At 36.2% G+C, this 13,708-nt stretch overlaps 1 protein-coding gene across 1 annotated transcript in view; it reads left to right on the forward strand.

Annotated features, from left to right (window-relative positions):
- The window catches only part of OVCH1 (ovochymase 1), a 72,948-nt gene that overhangs the window by 46,722 nt on the left and 12,518 nt on the right, over window positions 1–13,708 (forward strand). The window contains 2 exon segments of the mRNA XM_058557398.1: window positions 6,543–6,578; window positions 7,757–7,981. Coding sequence (XP_058413381.1) covers window positions 6,543–6,578; window positions 7,757–7,981 — 261 coding nt within the window.

Below are 13,708 nucleotides of genomic sequence, written 5' to 3' on the forward strand. Positions count from 1 at the left end.
AAAACAAAATTAACGTTAATTCACCCCAAATTAATTTACAAATATAGTGTATTTCCCAGCAAAATCCCAATGGGAATTGTTTTCAGAGAGTGAGGAGGAAATTGATAATAACTCTAAAGTTGATCCTTAAAATAAATAGAGCTAGCTGAAAATGTTTTGAGGAAAAAAAATGACCAGATGGTGAGGCACATTATCAGACATTAAAACATACTTTAAAACAATCATAATTAAAACAGAGTAGTATTAGTATAAGAACAGACACACATGAGTGGAAATAAACAGACCAGAAGGGACTCCAGAAAATATAAGACATTTATACATGATAAATTTGGCATTACAAATCAGGGGGGAACATGTAAATTATATTGTTCATCACATCATACAACAGTTGATTAAAGAGAGAAGTATTTTCCTTAAGCCATTAAAAGTAGAAAAAATAGGTAATTAAGTGTGGATGGAGAAAGACCTCAAGTAAAAGCAATGAAAAACAGGAAATTATCAATAAATTCCTATATAACTAAAAACGTCTTTAACAGAAGCAAAATTAAAAAGCAAATAACAAATTTGGGGTTTTCAACAACTTTGAGAAGTGTTTAGGGTAATTAACATATGGCATGTTTACAAATCAGTATTAGAAAAGCTCAAATCTATAAAAAATAAATTTGTAGGCCCCAATATCTTTGACTCGGCCTTGGTTAAATTTCATGTTAAAACCAGAGTCCCCAAAGCTTTTGATTTTTTTGTTCATTTTCCAAGAGAATGCCAAACTATTAACCCAAGTGATTTTGAGAACATAAAGTACTGGATTAACCATTAGCCTCTTTTGATGGATAAGAAAGGTTAATGAATATTTACATATCAGTTACTATACAATTTAAATTAAATCTCTTCTTATTTTGTCTCTTGTCACAATGAAGTTGTGATCCTCTGGCCACCTGTTTACTAAAGAGAGCCATTTTCCTGTAACAGTGCAAAGCTTAATAGTTCCTGGGATTGTTGACTTGAAACTGTGACACTATGAGCCTTATAGCAAACTACGTTTTTCAGAATGTTTGTTTCAGAAAATACCATGTATGATCAGTTATATAATCTCAGGCCCTCCAGGACCAGTTCAGTTGGTCCCATCTTATCAACCGAGTAATTAAGAATTGTCTTTCAGGAACTGAGACCCCTTGTTCAGTTCAGGCCAGTTGAAATCACCAACCCATCAACTGGGCCTGCACAAATGCTGGGTAAATGACCTTTTTGACATCAAGGAGCTAAAAACTGCACCCTCAGATCATGGTCATGGCACCACTTTGTTCACATGCATCCTATGAAGAGGCATGAAGCTTAACTACGCTTGTGCAGATCATCAGTTACCTCACTTCTCCTTACCTCCAATCATCTATCTCTACACTTCAGACCGCCGTGTCCTTCATCCCATAAATTGTGTCCCAAGCCCTGGACTGGGGAGACAGATCTGAGGGCTCACACTCCCCCTGTCTCCCTGCAGATTGATCTCACAAAATAAAGCTGATTTCTTTTCCCAAAAGCTGATGCCATAATAATAGGCTTTTTTTTAATGTGCATTGGGTAGGAGAACCCCATTTGTGTGGTAACAGTTAAACTTAGAAATGGTTTGTCATAGGAAGCAGATTTGAATCATCAACCTTATGATAATTAATCATTGACTATGACCTTTCTATTGTACCGCTAATTGACTCAAGTATAAAGCGCAAGTGTATTCTTTTAGAATTAAGAGGATCCCTGATATGAAAAATTTTTTTAAATAGTACTATAAATAAGAGTTTCACCAATTAATTTTAAAATGCAATTCAGAATTACCATTTTCCTAGAGATAACTTAATAGAAAAATGGGCAAGTGAGCTGAGTGAGCAATTCATAGACAAATAAATATATATGAGAAAAAGTACGTCGCCTATTTCAAACAGAAATAAGAAAAAATTTCACATACTTAATTGACAAAAAGATTTTGAAGAATGATTACACTTATTTACTAATAAAATGCAGTGTGACAGATATTTTCATGTTGTTTTTGAGGTATAATATGGAGTATGGTTTCTGGAGGGAGATATAGAAATGTTTTTCAAAAGCTATAAATTCATAACATTTTATTCAGTTTTTCTGCTTTGAGCCATACTTATTACAAGTATACTTTACATTTATGTACAAGGTATTCATTCAGCTAGTCTTATTTATAATGGACCAAAAAAATACATGAAAATAATATAAAGGGGAAGTTGGTTAAGAAAAGTATAGTAAATCCGTAGGATAAAATGTTATGTGGCCACTAAATAAAATATTTTCACATAACTTTTTTATAAGATAAGAAAATTCTACATGTAATAAGTGAAAATATCAGGATAAAAAACTACATAGTATCACTTAATTTTTTTAAAGTGCTATATATGACTAAAATAAAGGTCTAAAAGAAAACATACCAATATGTTTAAGTGGATATTTCTAGATTGCAAGATTATGACTAAGTTTTTTTGAAATTCTCCAAATTTTCTCCCGTGAATGATTAAACATTCTGATCTTAAAGAAAACTATAAAAAGCAAGAGATGAAAGAAAAATGTTTTGTTCTAGAAGTTGAACTAGACTCATTAGGGTAACAGTTACAGAGAACTTCATGAAAGCAGTCTGGCTATTAGCAGTCCGGTTCACAAGAGAGAGAGTCTTTGGTGAAGGAGTTTAGACTCCATCATCTTTTGAAGGATGCTTTAGAAATCCAAGGGTAGTGGGAGGTTGAACAAAATCATTACTAATTAGCCCTAGGATTCTGAGCCACAGGAGACCTCTAAGAACTATTGCCTAAAAAATTTCGTTTAGATCAGCAAGTAGTTTTGACTTTCATGCCAATTACTGCACCTTGCCTCTTTTTCATTTGGCTAGGCTGCAGATAAATGAAGGTTGTATGTAGCTAAGGCTCAAATATATCCCCTATATGTGATTATTTTATTTGAGTCTGATGATAAGAACAGTGTTTTAGTTTCCTAAGGACCTAGCTAGACCATGTTACCTTCTCTTATAATATACAGCTTTACAAAGGTCCAAGTTATTCTAGACATTGTAAGAACTGAGTACTGTGCCCTGGTTGATTTAGAACCCTTTCCTTAGAACTGCTTAGACTCAGGAGTCTGGAACATCTATCTCTCGATTCTGATTGGGTTTTATTCTGCTTAATTTTCCCATTTTCATTTGTTGGAGTAGATAACAGTATAAATTTGTAATATCAAAAATAGGATTTTTGCTCAATAACTTTTGCCTTGATGAATACTAAGAATTTTTTTTTTCTTTGCTAGGAAAATTATGTGAAGGAGATATACCTTCATTAAAATCTCATGGTCCTTTGGGGCCAGCCCCATGGCTTAGCGGTTAAGTGCATGCGCTCCGATGCTGGCGGCCTGGGTTGAGATCCCGGGTGTGCACCGATGCACCGCTTCTCCAGCCATGCTGAGGCCAAGTCCCACATACAGCAACTAGAAGGATGTGCAACTATGACATACAACTGCCTACTGGGGCTTTGGGGGTATAAATAAATAAATAAAGTTAAAAAAAAAAATCTCATGGTCCTCTTACTATGTTGATTTTCACATACTGTGTCAGTTTGGCCATGGAAGAATTTTCTTTAAGATATTCTTTTCATATTTCTGGTAAGTCTATTGCTTTTTTTTTATATTTGTTTATGTGTATGTTTTTGTTTTTATTGTGCTTGATTAGGAAATTTGTGTTATCAAATAAATAAACAGATTGGAATTCTTTATTTCATTTGTCAGATTTAGGGGAGAAGAAAAAGACAATGTTTAAGGTTGTGACTTCTGTAATCTGTGGAGGCCTCAAGCTAAACCTCCATAAAGTTTAAGATTGATCAGATTTTTCATTTTTTATTGTAGCACCTAAGAATTTTGACTATTTTTCTGGTTACTTGGAATGTTGTAACAATACAGTAGGAAGTTTTTATCACTAGCAAAAAAGGTTTCAAGTAGTTTTTCTCTTTTGAAATTAATTTCCTTAAGTGCTAGTATCAACAGTCATTAGTTATTTTTCTTTTTTTACTTGTTTAATGGATAGTTCATATATATTATTTGTAACCAGATTATTGAAAAATATGCTTTGCCCAACATTCCTGTAGTTTAGGTGAAGGCACTGATAGCATTATAAAAATTGAGAACTATTGCAAATTATAGAAATTGGGTATCATGGAGAAAACATTTGCAATTACACTTAATTCTGAATAGTTTTTAGAATTGCTCCAGTCCTTAAGATTAGTCAATTCCTACTCATTAAAAAATGTTAATTGGAATATAATTGGAGAGGCGTTTCTACAAAAAATATGTTGCTTCATTTAGTCTGGTAATGTGAGAAGTGTTGGAAGGAGATAACTAAGGAGACTTGTATCAAGTTCAAATTATATAAGTCAAAGTATACCCTACGGGACTAACATAAACAAAATAGAATAAAATCTCACATGTAAGCCTTTAGTCATTCAGACTATCAACAAATGGTTTTACACTAATACCAGGCTGTGTTTAAGGCACTGAGGATTCAGCAGTGAACAAGACAGTCCCTGCCCTAGTAAAGTTTACAGTCTAGTGGGAGAGAGAGTCAAGAATCAAATAATCATATAGAAAAATATAAATGAGAAAACAACTATATTAAGTTTTGAAGGGAAAATATGGGGTGCAATGAGGATACATAACAGAGGGAGCTTGTCTAGTTTGGTAAAGGTTGGGGATGGAATTCTAGGAAAACTTTAATTTCTCTGTTCTCCTATAGTGAAACTCCATAAAATGTATTTCTACTCACTGTCTCTGCTTTTGCCATCTCGTTTTTTATTGAATCCATTCCCATAAGGCTTTCTTTCTTGCCATTCCATGGATATTGTTCCTGTCAAAGCTACTGATGACTTCCACAAGTCCAGATCCAATATCACTTCTCAGTCCTAACAGCAGTGTTTGGCACAGGTGAGCTCTCCTTCCTTCTGGAATCTCATTTGTCTTGGCTTCTGGGAAATCACTTTCCCTTGGCTCTCCTCTTACCTCACCGGTCTCCTTTGGTTGCTCGTCATTTTCTCTACCACTAAAGGTTGAGGTGTCCCAGGACATAGTCCTTGACTCTCTTTTCTTCTTTACCTAAATTATCTCACCCAATCCCTAGCTTTAAATACCATCTATACAGAGATAACTCCCAAATGTATATCTCCAGTCTCAACTTCCTTTTTGGCCTCCAGCACTGTATATCCAATTGCCTCCCTTTCCACTTGAATATCTAATTAACATTTCAAACCTAACATGACCAAAATTCAACTCTTGATTTCCTACCCCTGCCTCCAAATTCTTCCTCCACTAGCCTTCCCCCATCTCAATAGATGGCAATTCCATTTTACTAATTAATTGCTCAAGCCATTATCTTAGTCATCCTTGGCTTTTCTTCCACATCCCATATAGGATTTAGTTAATTTGTGGGCCTTTCAGCAAAAGAGATCTCGAATCCAACTACTCCTCAGCAATTGCACCATAACATTCTGATATAAGCCTTCCTTTAGTCTATTTTACTCATAACAACCAGAGTGATCATTTTTAAACGAATAATTCAGATCATGTTACTCCTTTGCTTATAATCCTCCAGTGTTTTTCCAACTCATTCTTAGTGAAAGTCCTTATAGTGGCCTACAAGATGCTATATGATCTGGCTCTTGACTACCTCTACCATTTTTCCTAATGCTCACTCCACACCAGCCATGCCAGCCTTCTTGCTGTTCCTCAGTCACACCAAGCATGCGCCACTGCTGTTATTTCCAAAATCTACAACTGTGCCTAGCAAATAGTTCGTGCTCAATAATTGTTTGTTTGAATAAAGGAAATGACATTCTAGTTGGAGTGGATTAGGGAGTAGAGAGTAAAAAGGTAGCTCCTTATCTGATAAATGGATAAAAAATGCATCTGTTTTGCTTATGGGAATCCCCCTGGCTGAGAGCTAAAGTAGATGTTAAGAGTCAACTCAGAAGACTGTTGTTACACATATTCAATTTCTGTTTTCAGATAAACATAGAAAACCTTTAGTGCAGACATTTTCCCAGTGACAGCAGAAATGTAATAGATTTATACCTCATGTGTGAGGTTTTTTAAAGATCTGACTCATCATTCATGTTTTTGAGATTACAATTTAAAATATATCCATAGAAATTATATCTATGTGAATAAAACATATAGAACCATTAAATTTATGTGGAATATTTAGTATGGGAAAATAGTCACAATAAATTAAGTGGGGGAAAAAAGGTTATAAAGGTGTAAAGTGGCATACAAGTTTTTAAAAATGCACATATAGCATAGGAAAAGGCCTGGCAGGATTTACATTAAAATATGAGAATCTTATAGAATGGGACTATAGGAGACTTTTTATTTTCTTCCTTGAACTCTCTGTATTTTCAAAATTTTTTACAATGTGCATGTATCACTTTTATAATCAGAAAAATAAAGAAATATAAAGTATTTAATTGGATATATTGACCCTGAATATTCTCTTATTCTAGATTACATGAAAGGAAAAATTAAAGTTAATGATAAAGGTAAGACCATAAAGATGGTAAGGAATCCTGTTGACTTGGCTTTGGTTACATTATGGAAATAGAGTGGGGAGTATCCTAGCTACTCAACATTGCTTAGTAAGAAATGTACTCTGGGGGCTGGCCCGGTGACATCGTGGTTAAGTTTGCATGCTCCACTTCGGCGGCCCAGGGTTTGCAGGTTCATATCCGGCGCGCAGACCTACGCACCGCTTATCAAGCCATTCTGTGGCAGGTGTCCCATATATAAAGTAGAGAACGATTAGCCCAGGGACAATCTTCCTCAGTAAAAAGAGGAGGATTGGCAACAGATGTTAGCTCAGGGCTAATCTTCTTCACCAAAACAGAAAGAAAGAAAGGAAGCAAGGGAGGGAGGGAGGGAGGAAGGAAGGAAAGAAGGAAAGAAGGAAAGAAAGAAAAGAAAGAAAAAAAGAAAGAAAAAGAAAGAAAGAAAGAAAGGGACCCTGACTTCTGTCAAAAATTTTCAGGTGTTTGTGTCCTGATTCTAGTTGCTTTATAGTGAAATATGGACTTGTATTAATTTTCCTTGTGTCAAACTTTAAGGTTAGTGGAGACCTGGGGCAGATTAGGGAGTAGAAAGTGAGGAGATAGCACCTTATCTGATTAATGGGTAGGAAATGCATCTGTTTTGTTTATGGGAATCCCCCTAGCTATTTTAATCCCACCTAGTTATTTTAAAAGATATGACGTTATTTTTTTTTGCATTTGTGGGGGAAATGAAATATTTCTGTGATATTGGCAAATTTAGGGAAGTCCTAAAAGTCTTAGGACACATTTGTTGAATGTCAAGTGTTAGTTCACTCATCTCTAGATTAAAGATGATACAATCTATTTCTCATGATTGTAAACATTAAATAAGATTGTATATTAAATATGAGCAACAAAACTACATTGAAATATAGATATGGGTGATTTATTTGTTCACAGTTTGTGAGTTAAAGTCAAAGAACTTCAGTCTGTCTTCTTTTAGGAGGGGTCAGGTTTTCAAAACAAAAGTCATTTAAACCCTGTGTCCATATACATAAGGAACTATGGATGCAAAGGAATGTGATAGAATTTAATAAAAGTACACTACAGGTTAGGTTTTAATGACTAAATTCAAGTGGTAACTCAGCTCCTTGATTACAGTGTTAAATAATTTTTTTTCTTTTTGCCTCAAGGGTGTCCTGTATTGGATTTGATTCCAGTTAGTTCTATTGAGATCACATCTCCTAATTATCCTAACATTTATCCCAACATGCTGAACTGCACTTGGAATTTTTATTCCATGTCAGGAAATAAAATGAAGGCAGTGATTAGAGACTTTATAACAGAAGAATCTTGGAACTGTGCATGGGATTACTTCAATATTTATGATGGACCAGATCAGCAATCAAGATTACTTGGTAAACTGATCTTTGTTAAATGGCCTACATTAAGTGGCATTTATATAACGCGTATATGTGGAAAACATGACCTACATTTGCTTTGGGAACAATATCATTTGTTGTCAGTGATTTTCCATCAGATCCTTCATCAGAATCTCAGAGTATTATTGAGCTCTGGGGGATGAGCATGAGACGAGACCACAATCACTGGATCTTGACGTTCAATCCCAGCTCTTCTTGATCTTAGTCCAGTGATTCCTATCTCATTTTACCATTAGGAGACGCTCTGATTTTGCTTTTCTCAAGAGGTCATATGTTTTAACAGGTTTCATTTGCTACACTGCATTTTTAGGTAACTCTTTTGAAAATTTGTTTACTCAAGTTTCATCCTCACATTTAAGGTGGCCCTTTTTAGACCCAGGGTAAGTTGAAGAGGAAAAGGCCAATTAGCTTGAATAATCTTTAAAGATTTATTGACCACATGGTGTCCATCATGCTTAGATATCAGGCAATATCCTGTTCTGAGACTGACTCATAGAAGGAAACTTTTCCAAAGATGTTGTAATCCAATATTGCATCACCTTCTCCAGTCCCCTCCCAGTTCTGCCTCTCAGGACACCATTATAATCCACATATCACAAAAGGCAAGAGGAGAATTTGTGATACTATCTTTTTCCAGGGACCTTGTCCTCTTCTGTGATATTCCAGGGTTTATAACACCATTAAATTAAATTTGCTTCGAAATTTCAAAGATGCTTAACTTTTTCTTATCAATGAGTTTGGTTGCTATCAAGGATTCTAAAGCAATGAGAGTATGGGGGAGGGGAAGATACAAAATTTCAAGCTATTAGTTCTCCTTCAAATTAATATGAGGCATCTATAGCATCAGACCCTGCAACTCTCACTCTCTTCAATGACCTTCAGCCAAAGACCTCTGGAACACATCTGTAGTTGAACAAGTTGGATTTATCACTCATTGTGGAGAAGGAGAACACACACAATGGAAAACCGTGGAGTCTCAGTTAGAGGGTGTTAGAAGGAACCTACTGTAGGATTTGGGCTTTGTTTGGGTAATTTTGGAGAAGGTCTAAGAAAGTGGACTTTGCTGTATTGGTTGCTGTCGGAAAGTGGAACAATTTTACGATTGAGGATCTCAATCACGGGGAGGTCTGACTTGACTAAGGATAAAACTGCAATTGGTAAGTAGTGATCCCTCATTTTAGCAGAGAGAGAGAGAAGTTTGGTATTTTGGTGGTTGCACATGACCTTGTTTTTGTCTCACCTTATCACAGAGTCAGAGAGTCCTGTCTGATGTTGATGTTCTGTGAAATTGTTTATGTCCAACAGGAGAAACACACGGTCTAGCTGGGAGCGCCAGACAGGTTTCTGAATGTCACGGGCTGCTTTTCTCTTTCTCGCTCTTTAGTATTGTTCAACCTGGCAACATTATTCCTCTTTAAAAGTTCTGGTTAATCAAAAATTCAGAAGTGTCAAATGATTATAAATGAGACTACTCTTATTTCTATAATTAGCTTATATAATTCTACATGAAAGTGAGGAAACTACCATTTGTTTGCTGGTTTATACAATTTTATTTCATACAATTTTATATATTTATATATGTTTATTTCAATGAAACATGCAATTTCTATAGGCATTTTTAAACTATTGAACATAGAACCCCATTGCTACTCTCCCAGCTAGTTAGAAGGGCTATCCCACATATGGAACCATGTTGTCTATATTGTCTTACTTATCTTTTTTTTTTTTTTTAATTTTTATTTATTTATTTATTTTCCCCCAAAGCCCCAATAGATAGTTGTATGTCATAGCTGCACATCCTTCTAGTTGCTGTATGTGGGACACGGCCTCAGCGTGGCCAGAGAAGCGGTGTGTCAGTGCGCGCCCGGGATCCGAACCCGGGACGCCAGCAGCGGAGCGCGAGCACTTAACCGCCAAGCCACGAGGCCGGCCCTGTCTTACTTATCTTTTCCTACCAAATCTTTTTGCTCACTTAAGTAGAATTCACCAGTTTTTAGCTAGTTGTTAATTAGGTGTATGAATGTAAATGGAGTGCTACATAGCCTCCAAACAGGTTCCAATGCAATGCTTTTACAATATTTTAATGAAAATAAATTAGCAAAATTAAGGTTCATCTGGACTTCCTTCTTCCATTTACCCCATGAGGGTAAGACATCAGTATCTAGTAAACACCATATTAAATGTACAGGTTAAATTCATTCATTACTGAGCATTTCCTTGTGTGTTAGGCACATTGGAGACACTAGTGGTGAACAAGTCATAAGTGATCACTACCACCTCTTGGGAAGATAGACAGTAAATAAGAAAAAAATATTATTTAACAATAAATAATAATGAAATAATTTTTGATTGTCAAAAATGATCTGAAGGAAATAAGTTGCAGAGGTATGGGATAATAGTGGGTAGGCGTCTGCTTTAGTTAAGATGGTCATGGAAGACCTCTTTGAAGGGCAGCATTTAAGATCCAAAGAATGAAAAGGAAACAGGGCAAGGCAAGGATAGCAGGTGCAAAGTGTCTAGTACCTGTCTGACCTCATCTTCTACCATTCTCCCTCTCCTTCACCCAACACCAGGCACACTGGCCTCCTTATTTTACCTCAGACTAACCAAGCACATTCCTGCTTCTGCCCCAAGGTGACCTCAAGGTTCACTTCCTCAGTTCATTCGGGAGTCTCTTCAAATGTTACCTTATCTAAGGCCTCCTCTATCACATGACCTAAATCGCCCCCCTCCACCTTTTCTTCTTGGCATCTATCATGACCTGGAAGAGTATATATTTGTTTGTTTATAATCTGTCTCCTTCCACCAGAAAGAAAATTTCCTGAAAGCAGGACCTAAGTCTCTTGTTCATTGCTGTATCTCCAGTGTCGAGAGCACTACCTAACACTTAGTAAATATTTGATGAACAAAATGTGAGAAAATGGCCTTGAATGTGTGAAAAGCTTAGTAATTTGGGGAACTATCAACTGTCAGAGGTCAGAGTGGCTGGAGATTGAGCAAGGACAGACTGGAATGAGGGGAGGTTGTGGAAGATGGATACCTTGCCCAATTGTGCAGCTCAGGCTATAGTAATGAGTTTGGATTTTATTCTAATCCAATGGGAGGTCATTAAAGGTTTTTGACAAGAGAATAATTTGAAGGCTGCTCTGGCTGCTGTGTCGGGAATGGGTTTTAGGGTGACAGGGTGAATTATGTCTACAGTTATGAGACTGTTGTGGTAATCTAGATTTACACTGCCCAATCCATGTTGTTATTTACATTTAAATTAGTTAAAATGGAATAAAAGGTGGTATTAGCCATATTTTAAGCACTCAATTGCTATATACAGTGAGAGACTACCATACTGGACAGAACTCATATAGAACCGTCCCATCATTGCAGAATGTCCTATTAGTAATGTTTTAAATAATAGATGATGTTGCCTTACAAGAAGATGGCAACAATGGAGTGTAAGTGAAGTAGACAGATCTGGAGATAGATCTGTCCAGATAGGACAAGAAATAGATAGGATTTCTTGAAGGACTGAATATGGAATGAAATATGAAATCAAGGATGACTCTGAGGTTTATAGTGTGAGATGTTGGAGGTGGTGACATTTACAGAGACGGGAAATACTAGAGGGAGAAATAGATTGGTGGGGAGAGAGATCCGTTTGGGCCATGTTAAATTTTTAATGTTATGGCATGTCCGTGTTGAGTTGGCAATAAGTAGCTAGAGGTAGAGCTCTTGAGCTAGAGGAAAAGTTTGGGCTGCAGATATAAATTTGAGAGTTATCAGCTTCTCACAAATTTCCCTTACTTGTCTTTTCTCCAGCGTCATCAATCTCTGCTATCATTCTCATCAGTTTCAAGCATGTTCTAGTATTACCCATCATTTAAAACAAAATAGAACAAGAAATTTAGCAATTGCCCCATTTCTCTGCTTCCCTTTACAGTAAAATCTCTCACTTTCTTATAGGCTGATGGATTTAGAAAGTTTATGGGATTAATGGCTAGAAGGTCATGATGAGGTCAAAGAATTATAGCAGGGAAATACTAATAGAGTTGGATAGATAGGAGGTGGTGATTGAGAAAGTGGGATTTTTGAAATCAAAATTTCGGAGATGTCAAATATTACAAGATTTCAGAGCAGTGTTAGTAAAGAATTACAAGATGAAAGGAATCAGTTCCCTTGTATGGTCAAATTTAGTGTTGGCACTTAGCTGGCATTTACTAGCTCCGTCTCACAGACCTTCACAATCAGTGTCCAGTCTATCTGGCTATTGTCCCTGTCATACTGGTTATTAAATATCATCCTTTGTCAAGCAACACTTTTAAGGAACATTAACAAGCTGGAACACATCTATAGAGTGTAATGACCAGGATGCTGAAGGGTGTGAACACCTGGGCATGTTTACCTTGGAGAAGAGAGAAGACAGAAGGATCATAACTCTTCCTTTCATAGAGGCTCTCATAGAGACTCTCAGGCCACGTATGAAACTTGTTCTGCCTAATAATATCTAATAGTTATTGACTACCATTATTCAGGCATAGTCCTAAGAACTTAGAACTCTCATAATCTTCTTAACAATCCTATGGAGGTAGGTTACATTATCCTCATTTTAAACATAAGGAAACCAAGTCACAAAAAGATTGAGTAACTTGTCCCCAGTGACGTAGCTAATAAGTTGAGAAAGTGGGATTCAAACCCAGGTGCTCTGATTCAAACACACATTCCTGGCCACTATACTACCATGTGGTAGTCATTACATTGATGCTTTTTGATTCAACATGAGGAAGAATAGTCTAGCAATTAGAAATGTTCAAAAACAGAAAATGCTCATAAGTTCCATGTCATATCTTCAAGCTGATAATCATACATCCAGGGTTATTTTAGAAGGAACTCCATGTTAGATGAAAGATTGAACTAAATGGATATTTAAACTAGTCCCTTACTTCTCATCCAGCCACCCATCTTAAACCTACACATTTTGTAAATATGTTATCTGTATTTCTGTCTAAGTCATTAATAGAAACACTGTACTTGGCAGAACCAAGGATAGAACCATTTCCATACCATTAAGACCTTCCCTCCAGGTTAGCACTGTATGGTTATTTAATCAGCTGTGAAACTTCCTAGTCATATAATTATCCACTTACATTTTATATCTGTTCACAGGGACATTATAAGATACTTTATTAAGTGCTTCACTGAAATCAAGATTCATTAAGTTTATCTCATTCCCCCTAGCCTCCATCTAATTAGCTCTTTCAAAAAATTAAGTTAGGTTAATCTAATGTGGCATGTTAAGGACCCCATGCTGGCTTCTCATGACCACTGATGCCTTCTCCAAGTGTTCAAAAACCATCTGTCTTACAATTTGCTGTAAAATTTTGCTGAGGTTTATTTCTATTTAATAAACACTTATACTTTATAAATACCAATTCATATCATTTCATGTGAGTATTATTTTTATCTCCATAATACAGATGAGAAAATTGAGGCACAGAGAGAGGTTAATTAACTTGCCCAGGGCCACATAGTTAGTAAATGGCAGAGCCAGTCCGCACCAGCAGTTTGGCTGTAGAATCTGTGCCTGTAGGCACTAAGCTACACTACTTCACTGACAGATGACTTTGGAAATCCTCTACCCTGTCTTCTCTGTCTCCTGCCATCCCCAACCCCCAAATCTCCTTTTTAAAAAACAAAGGAACATTTTCCAAC

Source organism: Diceros bicornis, chromosome 17, assembly GCF_020826845.1.
Source record: "Diceros bicornis minor isolate mBicDic1 chromosome 17, mDicBic1.mat.cur, whole genome shotgun sequence".
Classification (NCBI taxonomy): domain Eukaryota; kingdom Metazoa; phylum Chordata; class Mammalia; order Perissodactyla; family Rhinocerotidae; genus Diceros; species Diceros bicornis.